The sequence below is a fragment of the Achroia grisella genome, unplaced genomic scaffold (genome assembly GCF_030625045.1).
Source record: "Achroia grisella isolate CSIRO2021 unplaced genomic scaffold, CSIRO_AGI_Agris_v1 utg487, whole genome shotgun sequence".
Classification (NCBI taxonomy): domain Eukaryota; kingdom Metazoa; phylum Arthropoda; class Insecta; order Lepidoptera; family Pyralidae; genus Achroia; species Achroia grisella.
The window spans coordinates 1685141-1705486 of NW_026712891.1; the positions used below are offsets into that span (position 1 = coordinate 1685141).

A 20346-nucleotide genomic window follows, 5' to 3' on the forward strand; every position below is an offset into this window, starting at 1 on the left:
AATTTGATTTTAAGAATATTACTTTGTTCTCAGGTTTTATATCCATTAAGCTATACATCAGAAATGTATAACAGAAATTAGCATTCTGAAGCGCAGCTTATGGTAATGAATGGATGCACTTGTCGCGTGCATTCAGTTTAAGTTATCATCCTCGGATATTGTAGTAGAGAATGGGCAATTCGGCTGACAGTGGAGCGGCGGAGGCGAGCAGACTCCGCTCGAGCGAGTGCGTCAGTCGCGCCGCGCGCACCGTGGACTCCGCTCCTCACATTGTCGTCGCGGAACCCTCCACGTCTTTCCTTCTTCCAACACTCGAACACCCGCCCTTATCAAAACATTCCTGCAGTGGGATCGATCCGCACGTCTCCTCGCGCTCTGATAACGAACTTAGGTCCGTGGTAACTTTGTGACTCCAGTGTATGGTACAGTGCAGTGAATGACATGTGATTTGCGCTCACCCGGTCACTTTTTGTTGGAGCCATTTGTCCCGTCAAAATATACAATATCTTAGAAAAGTAAGTAAATTAAAAATTACCGGCATTTTATTAAATTCTGACTAAATTGATATTACGTTAATAATAAAAATATTAAGGTATAGCATTAATGACGGAAATGTACATATGTTTGGATAAAAGTAGTGTACTGAAGAAACAACATCAATATTAACAGAAAACATAAACTTCCAAATATCTGCATATATAAATCATCATTATCATATTGAATAGTAAAAGGCCAAATGTAATTACAAACACATAATATCTGACCGATACTATTGTGTACCACGAGACATTATCAATCAATACCTAATTACAAAAAGTTAAATTAATTATTACTCATACATAATTATTAGGTACTAAAACTTTAAGCCTGTTTATAAATCATGAAGATATACATAATATAGAATAACATTTCTATTAATCTCAGAATCATTTAGTCTACTAAATAATAAAATAGACTTGTCTATGTTACTTCTACGCTACTCCTTGTATAGAATAGAAAGATTAGTAGTTATCCTCGACTTCATTTATGCAAATTATTCCACCTTCTATTATTATTACTTATTATTATTTATTGAGAGAAAATATAGTCTATATTTATAGTTGTGATATAATTTATATTCACATGTAATTTCATTAAGATCCTATCAACCATTTAATCATAAAAATATAACAAATAGATAAATAGACTTACTTTCACATTTAAGTATAACAATAGTGTAACTCAATAGAGTTAGGATAACAAATAGATTATGGATTAAGATTTATAAAATTTGTTATTACTGATATATCGTAAGATGTATAAACTATATTAGTAAAAAGATATTTGATTTTTTATAAATAAAATATCCCGTGTTTACTTCGAATAACAAAATACTCCGCACTTACATTTCCAAGTCAGCGCATATTTTCTGATGACAGATTCTGCAAAATCTTTTGCACAATAATAAATATAATATATAAATATAAATTATAATGATAATATTTTTTTTAATTCTAAACACTTCTCTATTTGGGTTTAATTCGGTGCAAAAATAAATTTGTATAAGATAGAAGACATATTTATACATATATCCAAACTCAAGCTTGAAAGTGTAACCGAAAGAAATGTTATAAGCAGCTGTTGTTAATAAAATAAACAGATTTATTGCTTAAGCTTTTTACCGTGCAGGGAACGTTCCTCGTCTTGATTATTTTTAGTGATTAATATTAGAGAAATTGTCAGAAAATATGTATTAACTATGCAGAGTGAGCGCGGATTTCGATATGAAGAAAGTAAATACTGTATCGATTTCAGAAATTATTTTCTGTTTGAAAAGTATACATTATCCCAAAATCATATAAGCTATAATCAAATGTTAATACGAATATATACAAAAGTCAGAAATTTATGAGTTCTTGGACGAATATGGATATACGCACTAGTATGTAATAGAAGTAAAGCTGCCTTAAAAATTAATATTTAAATGACCTCGGTGGTTCATCTATTTCACGTAACACATCACATTACTTGCATTGGTCGCGAGTTTGATTCTCAGACGATATAAACATATGTATTCATGATTATGATTATTTGTATTTTCCTGGATGTTTTCTGTATATGTTATGAATGGTTTAACAAAAATAATTTATTTAAGTTTTTCTACCAGTTTTTAGTCACATAGTACCTACAGTAGTAGCTTTGGCTAGTTTTGTTTTGAATTATGGCGGGTGAATTGTCCTGGTTTATTATTATTAATGTTATATTAAAGTGACTAACTACTCATCATATTCATTACGGTCATTCGTGACTAGTACTTTTAGACCTTAACGATTATCTACTGTTAGTTATAATAAACATGCGGAATGGCCACGATTATTACTGCGCTGAGAGCTTAATGCTGTACCTAGATGGAAAACTTTTTACAACCCGGTAGATACATGTAAGTACTACATGTACTACGACATAAGCTAGAATACATTATATAAAAAAGTTTTTTAAGCATCAACACCATAGGCTAATTACTCCCTGAACATAATTTTCTAATTTGAATAAACCATCAATATAGCATTTCTGCATATATATGTATTATAATGTTGTCCTTCTGTTATAGAAAAAACCTATTTTAATATTAATCTGTCAAAAGACTTCAACATCAAATTTTGTTTATATAAGTCTAAAGCTACAGATTCCTTATCACTACAAAAATTCTGAGAAAATACTCATTCATTCTCTATATTCTTATCTACGCCTTTATCACATATTCCTCCTAACATATCTATTGATAATCCAGCTCTGCAACTGCTACAAGAAATACTAAAGCAAACTCAAAAATTATTAGTATCGTGAACGTTTCGCTACTTGTCTAAACACATTCAACTTAATATATCTCGGTTTATCTTTAGACATGAATGTTCTCTACGAGATGATACAGAACAGAACTCATTGAGGGCGGCCGCAATGGTCCGTAGTGGGCACGCACATGCGACCTGGATGCCGCCAGACCGTCTCATGTATTAATCTGGACAATTCATCAACGACGCCTCTGTAATTAACATCTCGACATAAGCCACTCGCATATCTTTCAAAATGTAATGTTGCTCAAATAAAACGAATATTATGACCGACAACTAAAAACGGTGCAGTTGAAAACCCGTTATGCAGTTGTAATATTACTTTTCAGGTAACATATTTCTGTAGTAAGTAATAAACTCACTATAATATTATGTGTAACATGGAGAGTAATTTTTACAAAGTTCTAGTGAGTTCTAATCTAGTCGACACTAAACTACTCAGTAAATTCGTGCAGAAACAATAAATAAAATAAATGTGAATATATCAATTTCTACATTCACAACGACTGCGATAGATGACAATATCTTCTACTATCTCATCTGGGCACCAGTCGTGTCGATAATATTAATATTATACGTGTGATATTACCATCATAAACATCAATGGCGCATTCATCACTCACCTTCGATTTGTGTACGATAGAGTAATTCTAGTAGAATTCCTTGAGGATGTTAACATTACGCTGCATGACCTTGATAGTATTTACCTCAATAATACACATCTTTACAATCTATATACTTTAAAATATTAATATACAAGGCTTTATTCTTACCGATGGTTAACGGGACCGAAATATGGAGAATAATATCAGCCGTACGACGAATGCTATGATTGGATTAACAACCAATTATAGCATTTCGTCGCAAGCTGAAGCGTTAGTGTACCTGTCAAATAATTATTCAAAATCGTCTCTGATATATCACACAAAATTTTGAAACAATATACTTCAAACAATAATTCAGATCCTAATGATTTATTGTATCCATGCAGTTTATTTTCGTAGAAGACGATTGTAAATTTATACGAAGAGTAATCTCTAGGGTCACCATATGACAATACTTTATTGCAAATTGTCATTGCAAAATTTATAAATTGTTAAAAACGGGTTAAACCTAACGAACCGCTACTTATAATATAAATTATATACCGATTATTTAGTAGGTTATTTTGAAGAATTACAACAACAAATTAGTGTTTTTACAAAATATGTGTAGTGTATATATACCTATATACTTATTTGTCATTTCATGTAATTGTAAAAATAAATTTTGAGTAATAATTGTTTACCACTGATAATTCACGTACACAAGAAATTATATATCTATTCTAAAATTATTAAAGAATTAAGTATCTAATAAATTTAGAATATACATAAAATAGATTCAATCTTAATACATTATATTTTTCGTATAAAATAACTTACTTAAGAAATCAATAATTGTATTTATTCTCCTTCAATATAACTTAATTTACGTTCAAGTAATTTGACAACAAATTATTGTTTTGTATTTTTTTTTGTATTAATTAATTCATATTCTTTAATTTATAAGTACCTACATTTCAAAACCTTTCCAGTCTCATGAAAATTTGTAGTAACTTGCAATATTAATTTGGATAGTGGTATCACTCTCTTAAATGGTTGTTTCTGTACAACAATTACGTAATGAGACACCGTGAAGGAACCGCGGAGCATCTTAAAAAATGTTTCAAAAGCACAAATTGGGCGCCAAACTGGTTGTTAAGCGTAACTCCGGAAGCGAACAGGTTCCACAGACACCGAGATAAATATTAATTGGAATTTTAATTTTTACTAATGAAAGACGTTCGTGAATGGTCCGTCAACGGGGAATGCTTTTTCTGTGCCTGTTACATGGATTAAATAACACTTAACAGCTTTCACTCAATACAACTAGGTGGTTATTACAACTGAAGCAGCACGCAACGCGTTTTAGGTAACTAAAAACCATTCGCCTAATATATTGAGGTGTATCCCTCAATTACATCCATACCAACATTTATGTACTCTCATTAGCGACTTTGACGAATATTTCTAATGATCATAATTAACTCCTCCATATTACGATTACCTTCTTTGCTGAAATTTAAGATACTTTTTACATTGTCTACAGACATAGTAAATTTAATAATTACATATAATTAGTACGTCATAGAATTGTTATTAAATTTAAAATCATCTGTTAACATCCATTTCATTTATTGAAATTGTCTGTCCGATTTTTTACACTGTGGCGCCAAATTATTACTAAATTTAAAAACCGGCTTATACATTTAACTTATTAATAGGTTATTGATCTACCGCAGACAATAAAATTATTCACAAATCAACAAAATTTGAATATAATAGAATTTTAGATGAGTCACCACTCTTTTTTTCACCTATACTCGTATAAAACATTTTATGGAAAACATCACGAGATTTTTATATCTTTTAAGAAAAAAATATTGTGAATTCGTGATCATGAAGCATAACGCATCGTATTAAGATATGTAAAATTGCTTTAATTGGTGAATTCTCCGAATAGCATGTGAAACAAATCAGAAGAGCAAGTTTCTACTAATATAGCTAAATATTCATTAATGTAATATGATATTTTAAAAGTATAAATGGTCGATTAATTCGGCAAAGAAAGATACTAATTAATTAAAATTTCGTCGCGTAATAAAAATATTTTCTAATATACTCTCTGAAATACCTTAACTAAACGGACTAGGGTTTAAGTAATATGTTATCAATAGACTCCACCAAAATACGAAAGTACTTTTACTGCAGTAAGCATCTACAAAAACACTTCATCATAGTAATACAAACTGATTAAATTATATAAAAACCCACTAGAAATGACTATGGTAAATAGTAATCGTAAATATCTTAGACTTTGAGACGGCTGAGATACAATTTTGAGACAGGAAACAGTCGAGTTTGTTTTATTGCTGGCTATTAATGTCGCTTAGCTTGACGCGTTTGATTTACCTCCGCTAGCCGCTTGTCCAACGTGCAGCGTAACCGTGAAGTCTACCTTCCGATACCGTTGACTATTTCCACATGAACTAATAGGATGATGACCATAATCTCTTATCTATTACATAAAACCGGAAAATAATAAAAATATATACTACTGCCTGAACGTCATTACCGAATTCCGGTAATGGCAGAAACACATTTATGACAACACAAAAAAAGTCGCTTTACAACAAAAGAGGTGTTAGTTTACAAATAGTTACACTATTGTTCTCTTTGTTTGCTTACGAAATAGTGTGATTGTAAAGGTGTTGAAGTTTTATTAAGGTACATGCATACTTTTTGTTGTTGGTCGTAAAGACCACATAAATGTAGGTGGTTCGGGGCATCTCTTGGTGAATGACGGTATCCGCCCACGTGTATGGTGCGCACGCGCAGCCTACACCTACGTGGTTGTAAATTGTCCCTCTAACAGTACCAGCGACAAATTACCATGTAACTCATTTCCCAATCCTTTTAATTTAAGTATTCTACATTTTTTCTTTATCATTTAACTGTACATTATATATAAAAAAAAGTATGCAGTTTTTTCGCAAGCCAGCAATGAAATCTAAATTAATAACGTAAAAGTAAAATATGGTATAAATGCAACTAAGTACCGCTCAACTAAGCAACTACTATGATCTAAAAATGAAGCTACTAAGAAGAAACAATATATTTTTTTAGATTTAAAGACGTAGTCAATAGACTAATTTTAAAGAGATAGTATCATAATTTTAAAGACCTTAAATAAAAAAAAAACATTTAATAACCTTGGAAATATAGCTTAATATTTATATAAACGATTGATCCCAGCATTATTAAATGCACAAAATAGTAAATATGTAAAATCAAACTACGGCCCTCATGAAAAATGTAGAGTCTAATAGAATATAAAAAAACATTATCCGTAACAATAACAAATTGTACATGAATATAAATTATGAAATACCAAATATGTAATGGACACTATAAGATCGATGTAAAGATAGATGGAAGACAGCAAATTAATGGCCCACTGTTTAGAAATTAACACCAATGATAGCAGTAAAAAACAATGAATGTTATAACAACATACAACTTATAACAATCCTCTAACATTTATGAAAGTAGGACATGATATACACATTTAAAGTAAACCAGTTCCGTTGATACTGGACTAATAATACAATTAATATTATAATTTACAAAATTATATAATTACGTGTCAAAATCGGAGAACATACTAGTCTTAATGTGAATAAAATGTTTATTAGGCATACTATGAAGTCTGTGAATCAGACATATTCACCTAACTATTCATAATTATATGATTAATAAAATTATAATGAATATTTTTTACTTATTAAATAAGTAAGCATGTATAATAATAAAGGCACCAGGAGTATCAGGATGTATTTTGTGGTGTTTGTGATGCTGTTCACGTAGGTATGTGGACGACACGACGGTTAACATCTTCCATTAGGCTGACTGGATTAGTCATAATTACTTTGTTTACCACATCAAGTAGTAACTTCGCTTGCACAGACTCCATAGTTTTCGTTCTAAAAAACTCCTACTTATGTTTTAAAACGTACCAATATTACAAATTTTCACTTTTTGACACTCTTCTTTGATCATTTAGGCTATCACGGATCTTATAAGCTATGCTTACTACCTGATATGAGTACCGCCTCTATATCTGCATTTGATTTTTAATATTACTTCAGAATACTATTCTGGAGCACGAAATAATTTTCAAAATATGAAGATGTCACCACCAGGTTTTAATTAATTTTTAATACAAGTGCTGTAATTCAGAGAAAACAAACTTATTTTTTTTAATTATTAAATGAGCAATAGCAAATTAAAATTAAAATACTGTCTGGTTTCCGCGTTAACGGTGCAATGATAATAATATGCAAACAGTGAATGGTACCCAATACTATGAATATTGCTAAAACAATATTATCCAGTGACTTCAGTTAGCTTACAAAGTTATGAGCTGTTATTTTGTGAACTTCTGGTTATTCCGACGTCATTCCACGTTTCTCTGATTACTATGAAATACTAGAATTCCTTATATATATATATATAGAAAATGTCACAAATGAAACGGACACCATGTCTTAGTAAGTATACTTTAGTTAAAATATACAAATATATTGTAAAAATACTGCTGTGAGCAAATTAATGTTACTGTAAATTGAGGAACTTATTTCTAAAAGTAATCACACAGAATAGAGGGTAGGGTCATTTGTTTGCTTTTTAATGTTATATATATGACATGATAGAAATAATAGACTAAAATAAGTATCTACCTGTTGAAATAAGCATAGATTAGGGACTTTGTTTAAATATATGTATAGTTATTATAAAGATGGCCAACAGAAGTTTAATTTAATGTTTTTACTTCCTCAAGCTAATTATACAATTTTGTGAACACGTTATATCGTTAGAAGACTAAAAAGGATAATTATTATATTTTATTGCAGAAGGAGTTTGCTATCACACTAAATTCCTATTACAACTAAGAAACATGTATATTAGTACTGATTCGCACAGTTTTCATAAAAAATATTTGCCACTTTTTTACTGTATAGATAGAGTGTAGTATACTGTAGTCCATGACTAACCCACATAAGTATTAATAATACTGGGTTATTATTAATACTTATGTGGGTGACAATTCACATAGCCTATCCAGTCTCAAGATAAGCAGAGCTTGTGTTATGGATATTAGATAACTGATAGAATACTTATAAATTATTTTTTATAAATACATACGAAACGTACATAGAAAATACCCACACCAGTCATACTCATGATAACGATTTTTTGTACCAGGAGTCGAACTTGCGACCATCGAAGGCAGTGTGTACCGAGACCGTCAAATAAGTACCTACTTATAGAAACTACTAGCATCATAATGCCAATATTTATACAGATATATTTGCATATGTATGTACAATGGTTTAACGCTGCTTTCAATAAATGAAACTTTATACTAACGATCTTGGCCTGGATAAGCAATGGGATAGCATATTAAGATGCCTACTCAAATTACTTATAAGTACAATAAAATAAAGGAAAGATTATTCGCCTAATATTCAAGTGTATTTATGTACTAGTTTGTGCAGGCAAAAATTAAACTCATATTTAAGTAATTGACGATTATATAAAAGTATAAGTCAGGATATGTAAAATATATGTACATATATATTACATATCGTAACATGTATATAAAGTCATATATTAAAGCATCTTTCCCTTTTGTTTCAATATAAGTGAATAAGGTATTTATTTCGCGGTTTAGATCAAGTGACATTGACTTGTTATAACGTAAATACAGTCGCCCATAATAACATATAAATACTTTCGTACCACCTTAAAATAACATTATATAATAATACTCGCTCATGTGTATTGTATGCTTTGAATAATCATTATTATAATGTCTCATAGTTTTTACATATTTTCAAATAGTTACCATTTTACAAAGTTTCAAATAACTTTCCGTTAAGTTATATCAAAACAAACTCAATAGCCCTCTTAAATTTCGGATAGCTTGCGTTTTTGCCACAAATGGTTGTTAATAACGATCGAGTGAGCACCGTGGAGTACCTGTCGTTTGCAGTCTAACAAACTCCCCACTCAAGATTAGTCGCCATTAGAACACGCGGCTGAATCTAATAAAAAAGCAAAGTCAACGATAAATGCCTTACAGCAATGTAATATAGACTTAGACAAGAGGGAAATACACAGAAAATACTTAGCGTAAACTTGTGTTCTTTTAAGATTATTTAGGGTGTTTTAAACGAATCAAGTTCTCGGCTTTCTTTATTGACAAAGACAGGGGAAAATAACGTTAAATTCAGAATTTAACCTATAAAACATCAAATCTTTAATTTTTTTAATATTAGTGATCTGAGCAATACGTTAATGTGATATCAATTTAATTAAATCACAGAATAGATAGAAAAACTTGTCACCTAACATATCAAGAATAGTACATTTTTTTTAAGAACAGAAACTCTACCTTTATTTACTTAGTTAGCAATAAGAAGTTATTTGTACAGATGATATGGCATAGTATTGTTGATTAGTTATTTTATTGGACGAATGTAACAGTTCTATTATATAGATATTAATAATCATTGAAAAACATTTTTCGTTAGACAAAATAATAAGATCGTAAATATAAGAGCTGGAAATAAGTTAAAACACTAATTTTGTTCAAAAACATTGTCCTTACATGGGTAAAGTTAACCGAATTTTTTTTATTGTTAGCAGAAGTTGCTAACAATAAAAAAAAATTAGAACCGAAATATCAGTTCTATTTGCATGTCATGGTGAGCGTAAAGTCAACTACAAATAGGTAGGTTCCATTAGGCTCTCTTTCAACGCCGCCCTATTGTCCTGGTATAGATGGCGATAAAACATTTCTACGTGATGGAATTTTTATGTTTCCGATCCATAGACGCCACCAGCATTATGATATTATATTTTTTTTTTTGTAAAAATAATCACAGGGATTCTTAATTGAGCTCTAAGTATCCAGGTATCGGAAGATAAAGTATGTCATTAAATTATTAAGCCTATAATAATGCACTGAAGTATTCAAAAATTGACAAGATATTGACAATGATAATTATTGATACTGAAGTATTCCAGGTATTTCTGTATGTTCCATTGTGCCATTCTATCTCTCTGCGTTAAAAGGGCTCTATCTAGCGAATAACACATCTACATCAGATACTAACTCACTAGACATTAAGTCTGAGCTTAGATCATCTACCTTTAGGAGTTACTTAAGTTTGTTACTATAACTTTTATAAGTTTAGATTCCTACTGGGAAGCGATTTATGTGTTGTTTATTATTGTGTAAAATTCCAGTTTAAAGTAGAGCGAAATACTATTTAGATTTATGATTATTTGTAGGTATACATTTTACTGTGTTTCACTATTACTGTTACATACATACTCATTTATTAACTGAAGATTTCTTTCATTCTAAAAATAAAATATACTTACATTAAATGTTGACAGTCAAGAGGCGGTCTTTTAGCAATTTCATCAGAAAAACTTGGGGTAGAAGCAAATTATAGAAAGGGATAGCAGTTTGCGGATTACATTATTATTATTAGTTTCTAAAAGTGGTGTAGCGATTCAAAAATAGCAGAAGGTATGCATACGATTTTCAAAAATGTTTTTTGGCGTATACGTATAAAATAAACCTATACCGATTCCAAAAATTCTAGTACTAGTAGTACTTTCCTCTAACAAATACTTCTTTTGGACACATTAATGACATGTAAAATGGGTGCTAAACAGATTTTTCCAAATCTATTAAAGAAATAAGAACAATAAACTTATACTTCTACACATATATGTTGCATTATATAAAGTTTAGTTTAGTAATTATAAAAACTCTGAAGATACTACTAATATTTTAATTATAATTATAACTTTATATTTGTAATAATTAATGACATTAAACTTTATAGTTATATAAATATGTGTCATTTCAGTTGAGCGTCGCATCACCAGCGCCTCCGCTGTAGGATCCACTCCATGTGCACTGGTATGAGGTGAGTCACCGTGCTGTATTTAACTCTGTTTACACCCGCATTGCATTCAAAGATACATTTAGAGCTCTCCGTTATGAAAGATGTTCGATGAAAAGGTAAGCTACTGCATCCTGGCTAAATTTCTATTAATACTATCGCTACAATGTACTTATTATTACTGTCTAATTTTATTACAATATCTAAAAGTAATAATAGAAACATGGCAGCGAGTGAACTGATAGGGATTAAAAATTGTTAAATAAGGGACGGTTGTCTGTACCAACTCACTATATACTATACTTGATTGATGACTAACCCCAGGTTCTATTTTAAGTATAGTCTGGTTATATTTGTTAATTGGTTTTTTTTACCCGACACGGCATAGCAAAATCCAGAGTGTTCATGTGTTACTAACTTCCAAACTTTCAGAATTAGGATATTTATGTATCATTAGCTGTACCCGCGACTTCGTCCGCGTGGAACTTAACTTAATTTTTTTTTAAATAAAACTAGCCTAAGTTACTCCTTATTATATCAGCTACCTGGCAATAAAAGTCCCATCAAAATTGTTCTAGTTCCATTTCAGAGATTAACCGGAACAAACAGACAGACAAAAATTGTAAGAAATGTTATTTTCAAGTATGTATCGAAATTATATTCATATGCATGTAGTAAAAAACGGTTATTTCAATATTACAAACAGACACTCCAATTTTATTTATATGTATAGATTAGAAGCATTTTGATCGGCTGCTCGTTATAAAAAACCTATAAACCAATTATTAGTAATGGAGACGGATTTTGGAGATACTGGATTTACCTACTACTTGTAAATTCAATACACATGTATTCGCATGTATTCACACACATTCTAAAGATAATAATTTGGCCCTCTACTCGTAAAACTGTTATCCTAACATAGTTCAACGTACCCAATGATTATATTACTACACCCACAGTCCAAACAATGCTTAGGCGAATATTTATCCACTATGCAAATAAATTACTCAACCAAATCCATATTGACTTTTACATTTATTAAATATTCTTCTGCACGTTAGTATACATACATATAATCTAAATTATAAATTAAACGTCTCTAGCTGCTCATGATTTATAATCCGCAACCTAAGCTGTTATATGCTTATCTAATCTGTGGATATACAGTCGCATATAGCACGTCCCAATTTTTAAATCATGCTTTAATTATTCTACTTTTTAATTCATTCTAGACCCGTATATACTCGTATATTTTAAACAAAATAACACTACTCTCCTAATTGACCATATTTGTATATTGTCAGATTTCATTGAAAGTTTTACGGTAAATAATACTCATGTAATAAAAATATTCTAAGAATTAAGTAGTCTCCTTAAAAGTTAGTTGATCGTACGGTTATTACGAATGAATGGGGCAGGTCGGCATAATACGCAGTGTAATATGACCAAAGTTTGTCTATTAATGTCCAGTATTTGGATACGCATACTATGGCCATGACGACGCCCGTCAGATGCGTATACTTTGTAGTGCGCTCGCTGTACTAGTATTACAAATATAAGTTATCGACGCACCTGCCCCTCGACCGCGCTCGATGTCATTGCCCGTCAAAGCGTTGAATACAAACACGTAAGCGAATATTAATATAAGCATCTATTCTAGTACATAATAACAGTAGTCGATTATTTAATACGATGTAAAAATTACGCTGATCGTTAGATTAGTGTTACTTAAGACCTGGTTATATCTCAATGTCATTCTATTACAGAAATAAACATAAAAATTACTAATTTAAATAGGTAACAAGGTTAATGAATTACCTAAATCGAATTTTCTTGCACAAATGTATAAAGGTTACTGAATTAGCGTAAGAATAGGTTAGAGATTTTCTTTTATTTGAATAGATAATATCGTAAAATATAGGTTCGTATATATTGTTGGATAGTTATAACTAAAAATTATATTGTAATTTAATCATTAAATTTATTATTAAATTAAACTTCAGTTTAATTTTTAAAAATCTAAATAATAGACTTTCAAACGACATTAATTTAAACAAATCATTGGCTGTACCGCAAGAATTCACAAAGTAGGCTAATACTGTTAGTGCGTTGGTATTAACATACCTTCACGTTTCTGAATTAGTACTATTAGAAAAACGTAATTACAAAGTAAATACGTAAACAAATCAGTAACAAGAATGGCATTTGTATGCCCTATAGGAATGCTAAGTGGGTGGTAACTGGACAGCAAAGGCATTATCCAGACACTTTAAAGGTTCGGTATGTACCTACGTCAAGGACTGCAAATAGTTATAATTCTCTTTAAATTATTCTAATTGACAGTTTAACGAATTAGCAATGAAGGTAATAGATAGATGCACTACTTTCGTGGATACATATAAAATTATCATAATTTGAAAATAATAGAGCAGTGGTTAAAAATTAATATTATATAAATAATTAAACAGACGGATAAAATATAATAATTTGCATACAATGTGAAACAATTGTATACGAATTGAGACTGTAAATGTAATATAATGTAAATATGACATTAAAACAAGGTAAATTTAATCTAGTTACTAGCGGTTACAATAAATTCTGAGATTTATGAAACTTTATTTTTCTCGTTTTATATTTCTCCAATAATTAATAAAAACAACGCCGATACAGTTAACATCGCTACCTTTATAAACTTTTACCTATAAAGTTAATATATTAAAAGCAGTTGTATGTTCAAACTTGTTTATATACGGGTAACAGCGGACACTATTCGATCACTACATTCCGATACTACGGGAAGATGTTTTATTGCTTCAAATTTATAACTCTATCTTTAATTAGTTACTCTGAGATGCTCTTATATTTTTTTATGTAATTGGAATAGTAAACAAGCTGTAGTAAATAACCATGTAATCGTCGCTTATATACATAAACAGCATAACAGAAATCACGTTAACCCCTTTCAAATTGTAGAAAATGTATTCGTATTCGTATTAGATAGTAAAGAACTAACGTAGACATAATTAGTAATGATGACAACATTATTTTTTTTATAAAAAAAAGATATACCTTCATATATATTTTGTAACTGTATGACTTCTGATAGTAATTTAATAATCGTAACAAACTTAGCGAGATTATGACATTCAATTCAAGCAGCAGGTGCGACCGATTCAAAATGTTACGTATTCCGCTATTCGATAATCGTTAAGTGTGGCCTACGTCCGGTCCGGAAGTCCCACTTCCTCACACACTCGTAATGAGAGACGCTTAGAATATCCAGTAATATAGTTATACTTATCGCATTTTTTGCAACATGACTATGCTACTACTATTCATCCGACTAAAGAAGCAGAGCGGAAAACGTACGTGATATATTCAGTTATCCGCAGATTATGAATAGAGAAATCACTACAATAAAAGCAAATAAAAACTTCGTTTTGTACTCAAAACTAAAAATCCTATTATATGTTAAATGATACTAAAATTAATAATTACGTAATTCTACGTTTTAAAGTTAATTTTATTCCTGAAATGATTTGGTAACGGATGGCTAAGTTGCAATGTTATAACTTCGTAATCGATAAAGTGGAAAGTTTAATAGTATATTCTGGTGGTGATCTGTAGTACATAAAATAATAAAATTAATTAAGGTACAAATGTGATAAAGGTAAAAATGTGAACATAACGACTATTTCTCTTATTGATTGCCGTGCCCACATTGCAATCCTCAAGCTGCCATTGCTTTTTTGCATTGCTGATCATTACTATCTGCTATCAAGCATTGCGCCGGAGGAAAATAATGTCTGATCAATACAAGATACACAACTTCAAATTTATCTTAATTATGTAAAGCTTTTATCAATCCAATCCCCTATATATTCTAGATATATAATTTATATATCTATATATAAAGAGGGCCTGTATATTATAATAAAGAAAAATACTGTGTTCGCTATTATTCGCACATACAAGTAATATCCATTAACATTTCCTGTAACGGGCAGTCATTAAAATTAGATTGAACATCTTCTAAAGATACCTTTACAGCTATTACGTGCTGTCGTCTCCGTTTAAGTGAAAAATAAACCTGTAGATGTAGAATATGAGCCAGAACTGGTTGAAGTGGGGTCCAGTTATTAGATGGCAGTGGAGTCTCGGCCAACGTGGTTTTCCGGTGATCCCGTCCAACCACTGCTATTGAATCCTTTTAATGATGAGTCACTCAAATTGCTCTGTTAGTAGATAAGGTAACATTATAAATATTACGGTTCATCTAACCGTCGTCATAATTATTCTAAATTATGAAGTAAATCCTAACTAAAAACAATCATAAAAATAAGGTTCATAATATGATGTAACATACAAATTACAAATATTGATTGGCAAAAATATTACCATGATAAGCACTGGTGCCCGTATTTTGTTAAAAATAAATATAATTGCTATAGAACACGACCAGTTCAATGAAAAAATCTCAGCTGCTATGATATTTTTCAAAACTTACGTACATTTTAGAATAGTATTTTCAAATAAATGTCTCGAAGGAAATAAAAATAGTAAGTTCATTAGCTCAGCATATCTATAATAATATTATATTATAAATTTATTTGATTGTATTGAATTAGCACCGAAACTACTAAACCGATTTAAAAAAATATTAGTATGACACTAACAACATACTTATAGGTACACGTGAAGTGCCTATATAAATGCATATTTTACACAAACTTACACGATAAAAAATTGTAAATTTTCGTGCAATGACAAATTCATAATTACACTACCTACTGTAACACTACATTTTCCAGTCCAATAGTAATACTTACTATTCATTAAGAAACCAAGTATGTTACGTCCTACTTAATCCAACCGTTATAAAATAAAGTAAAAATCAATCGGGGTTCTTGTCTGTTTCTGATTATAAAAGAGATTTAAATTTAGTACTGATGCTTCTTTTTGTAAATGATAGACTTTATTTACTGTACATTGCTTGCAATTGAGTGAAACACATACCAAACAAAATATGAACCTATAGTAATTTATTATATGAAGATAGTAAAAAAGTCCTAATATTCTATATCATTGAGCGATATATTAATTGTTTTATGGCAGATACTAGAGTAAATTTATCGTACTTTAGAGCAGACGGCGCGTGCGGTGTGGTGCGATGGATGCGTAACCGGTCATCATGCGCCTCTTCCGCGGGCCGAAGCGCAGGGAAGTGACCGCGCCGCTAGCCGTCGCAACGCCGTCTCTAGGGAGAGACGCCGCCGCCGCTACCGGCGCAACGCATGCTCCACAAGACTTCACGGTAGTCACTGCTCTCCCAGCAATGGTCATGGAGGACGATGTCAGGGAGATGAAAAAAGGTACTCGTACATCTATTCATAATATTTATTGTATTTTTCACTTATAATTCGAAATTATCTAAATAATTAATATTTTTTATAAAAATTATGAAATATAAAAATGATGATTAACATTGTTACATCAATTATTCCAGTGTTTGCAACGTGGGGTCGTCGAATGGGCAAAAAATTAGATATGCTAAAAAAGCCAGATCCAAAAGTTACAGAAGAAATACCGTCTGCTAAAAACATCAGTGAAGATTCTTCAGCAGTAGTCACAGGACAGTATAAGAAAAAACAACACTGGAAAATGGGGCGCAGCAGTTCCGATTCTACGTCACTGAAAAAGGACAATGACACGGATTCTATTAAAAGCAATTCCAGAGACAGATCGCCGAGTCCCTTCAAGTCATTTTTCCATAGGATGGGTTCAACGGGAATGTTAAATTCATCAAAATCACAGTCTCTAAATGCTCACAGAACTAATGAAAATTATCCAGTAGCAAATGGACCTTCTCTTTATAGAAGCTGTTCTACATCACATTTATCAACTTACGTAAAAGCTGATGACCCATCGGATGATATTGATTTACAAAATGCTGTGAATGAAAATAAAAAGTCGCCATCAAAACTCAATGTAATGGCAGATGAAACACTAGTATCGTCTTCAACTAAGGCCGTTAGTTGTGACAATATTCCAAATTTAGAAGGACAGACTAATAATAGTGCAAATAAAAAGCCTAATTTCCCCTATGCTTTCTTAAGATCCAAGTTATCGGTATTACCAGAAGAAAACAATATGGGATCGCAACAAAGAACCAGCTGTATGAGACAAAGCTTCTCGGAAAGAATAGACCGAAAATCACCAAAGTTACGAAGAGAACGAATATATCTCAATAACTCTCGGTCGGAAGAACGATACCAAAGTAACGACAGTATATCTATTCATGAAAACAATATGCTTCTTAATACAGCTCTAAGAAATGACTATGATTTTTCAAGAAGCTCAATGAGAAGCATTAATGAAATTGATGGCAATATGTATATACGACGTATTGATGATATACCACGAAGATCGTCTATGATTTCTCAACGAACACCTTTTGATTACGATCCTATGTTAATACCTAGAAACAGAAACAGTTTACCAGTATATGAATATAGCTCCGTTGTTGGATCCGTGAGAGATTTAAAAACAGAATTAGCCTCTTCTACACATAGCATACATCATATTCCTGAAACTGCTGAAGTTTTACAAGCTCATCGTTTGAGCAATTATGTTAGTTCAAATGAATCTGGCTATGATAGCGATGGTCGTCCCACAGATGAACATAGTAATCATTCTCCACCAGGTTATTCGTGTCACTTATCTTCTGGTTCTATTAAAACGGAAGTTAATGATATGCAAAATGAAAACTTTCATAGCAATTTTTCAAGACAACTAAGTCTGAACCACAAAATCAACGTGAGCAGAGTTCAGATACCAGCTCGAAGGAGTTCAACACCATGTGCCTTATTTCCTATCGAAAAAGGAACGGCTCAAGAATATGAGAATACAAGTAGAGAAAATAAATATTCCAATATTTCTATAAATTCACAAATATTTGACCATAATGATGGTAAACCTCCGCCACTTCCAAAGAAAACGATTAATAAAAAAAATCCATACATTTACAAAACCATTACTTTAGATGAACGAGTACAAACAAGGAAAATAAAACTTTTACATTCACAGATACTTAATGTACAACATTCATCAAATCCAAATCTTAACAAGGAATCCTTATTAGAAAGTAAAACACAAATGCATCAAAATACTGAAATAGATATATTCGGTCGTGGACCATGCACAAAGAGATTTAGAAAAATAAGATTACTAAAAGCCAGATTGGATGAGAGTTTAGGTGTGTATTTGGCTCAGCATAGAGTGGATTTTGATAATACAGGATCTAATAGTGAAATTCGATACATTGTAGTTAAACTAGATTTCGATGGAATAGCTCATAGAGATGGCAGATTAAGAATTGGCGATGAAATAGTAAATGTCAATGGCAGAATATTGAGGGGTTTAGCATCCTTAAAAGAGGTACAACATATCGTTAACTCTTGTTCCACTGAAGCTACAGTTGAAGATGGAGGGCTATTTCAACGTTATCAAGTTGACTTAGTAATGGCGCATGATGAAATCACTCCTATTACTTTAAGTCGAATAATAAATAGTCAAACCTGTGAACTGAATCAAGTTATACCTCCGACCGCTAACGTTCCTCCAGATATTATTTCCCAAACTGTTCATAAACCCTCATCTTCAAATCAAATTATCATCGAAACTCACTTTCCTAGTGACAATCAAAAGTATAATACGAATAGTATTCGTTTACTACGAGAACAGCAAACGAGTCTTAACAGAACTGAATCATTTAGTAATAGTGATTTTGAGATTCCAGTAAATAGTGATCTGTTACGATCCAATCCAAAAAGCGACGACGAAAAGTTATTAGAGAGACACTCATATAATCATTCATCTGCGTCTTTGCAAAATATTACAAATATTGAAATTTCATCGCGTCCTATAATAGGATCTAGAAATCCACACGGTAATAATAATTATAGACCTATATCACTTCACAATTCCAGACCTCAAACAGTGGCAATTTCGCAATTTTCAAATGATAACGCAACTAATGAAATTAAAGAAAATTCTCCACACTATATCAAACATGTTCCAAGGTTATACCAAAATCGCTCATTTGAGAGTATTCCTGAACAAGTAAGAAATAGCAGTAGAAGTAGATTTTTTAGTCGAGTTGGTTCCCAGAGGTGCTCACCAAATCACAACTCGCATGTATCACGACAGCAGGAATATGGTACACAAAATAGTGAAAATCAGTATGGTGGTCACTATTCACACAATCAACTAAGTAAAGCCGAATTTTGGAAAGGACCTGGCCATAAAAGTCTTGGATTCAGTATTGTCGGAGGAACAGATTCACCAAAAGGAAAAATGGGAATATTCGTGAAGACCGTCTTTCCAAATGGTCAAGCAGCAGACAAGGGTACTATTTTTGAAGGTACAGTATTATATTAAAAATATATTGTAAATAAATCCAATATACCTACAAAAAAATTATTGCTAAAAAATTACTATGTTATTATAGGTGATGAGATCTTGTCAGTGAACAATGTGCCAACACGTGGATTGAGCCATGCGGGGGCCATATCGCTTTTCAAACAAGTTAAAGAAGGAAAAATTGAATTGACGCTTTCAAGAAGAAGGTTAGTGACCATATATTCTTTTGTATATGATTTTAACAATGACAAACTACCTGATGGTTCAACTAATAGAGAGAACGAACATTGTGGTTCTCGTAATGGTTGTCTCTCCTTAGTGTTCAAAAGGAACACAGCGTAACTAGCCAGCTACTTTAGCGATGAAAATAGCATAGACTTCGATAAAACCTTCAAATAAGAAACTAAAAATAATTAAACATTTTTGTTTCAGAGCACCTAGGTCAAGATCTGTAGAACCTCTAGGTAATTCCCGTGGTGAACTCAAAAGAGAATAAATGAGCCCTGACCTCCAAAGAGACGT

The 20346-nt window shown here is 31.4% G+C and overlaps 1 protein-coding gene across 2 annotated transcripts; it reads left to right on the plus strand.

Moving 5' to 3' along the window:
- The first annotated feature begins 245 nt into the window (after positions 1-245).
- On the plus strand, positions 246-20341 carry LOC131845842 (uncharacterized). Of its 2 annotated transcripts, none has more exons than XM_059194975.1 (6): positions 246-515; positions 11362-11421; positions 16547-16775; positions 16910-19825; positions 19913-20030; positions 20257-20341. In XM_059194975.1, exons 3-6 carry the CDS (start codon positions 16595-16597, stop codon positions 20318-20320), a joined length of 3279 nt encoding a protein of 1092 aa, XP_059050958.1. In that variant the 5' UTR covers positions 246-515; positions 11362-11421; positions 16547-16594; the 3' UTR covers positions 20321-20341. The 2 variants fall into 2 exon arrangements, with proteins under 2 accessions (XP_059050958.1, XP_059050960.1); XM_059194977.1 differs by having other exon boundaries at positions 16552-16775.
- The last annotated feature ends 5 nt before the right edge of the window (positions 20342-20346 follow it).

What these genes read in the sequence shown, in the direction of transcription:
- LOC131845842 (XM_059194975.1), top strand. Translation starts at nt 16,595, where the DNA reads ATGCGCCTCTTCCGCGGGCCGAAGCGCAGGGAAGTGACCGCGCCGCTA. An exon ending in CAAGGGTACTATTTTTGAAG is followed by an intron (nt 19,826 to 19,912) that starts GTACAGTATTAT and finishes ATGTTATTATAG; the next exon opens with GTGATGAGATCTTGTCAGTG. An exon ending in TTGACGCTTTCAAGAAGAAG is followed by an intron (nt 20,031 to 20,256) that starts GTTAGTGACCAT and finishes TTTTTGTTTCAG; the next exon opens with AGCACCTAGGTCAAGATCTG.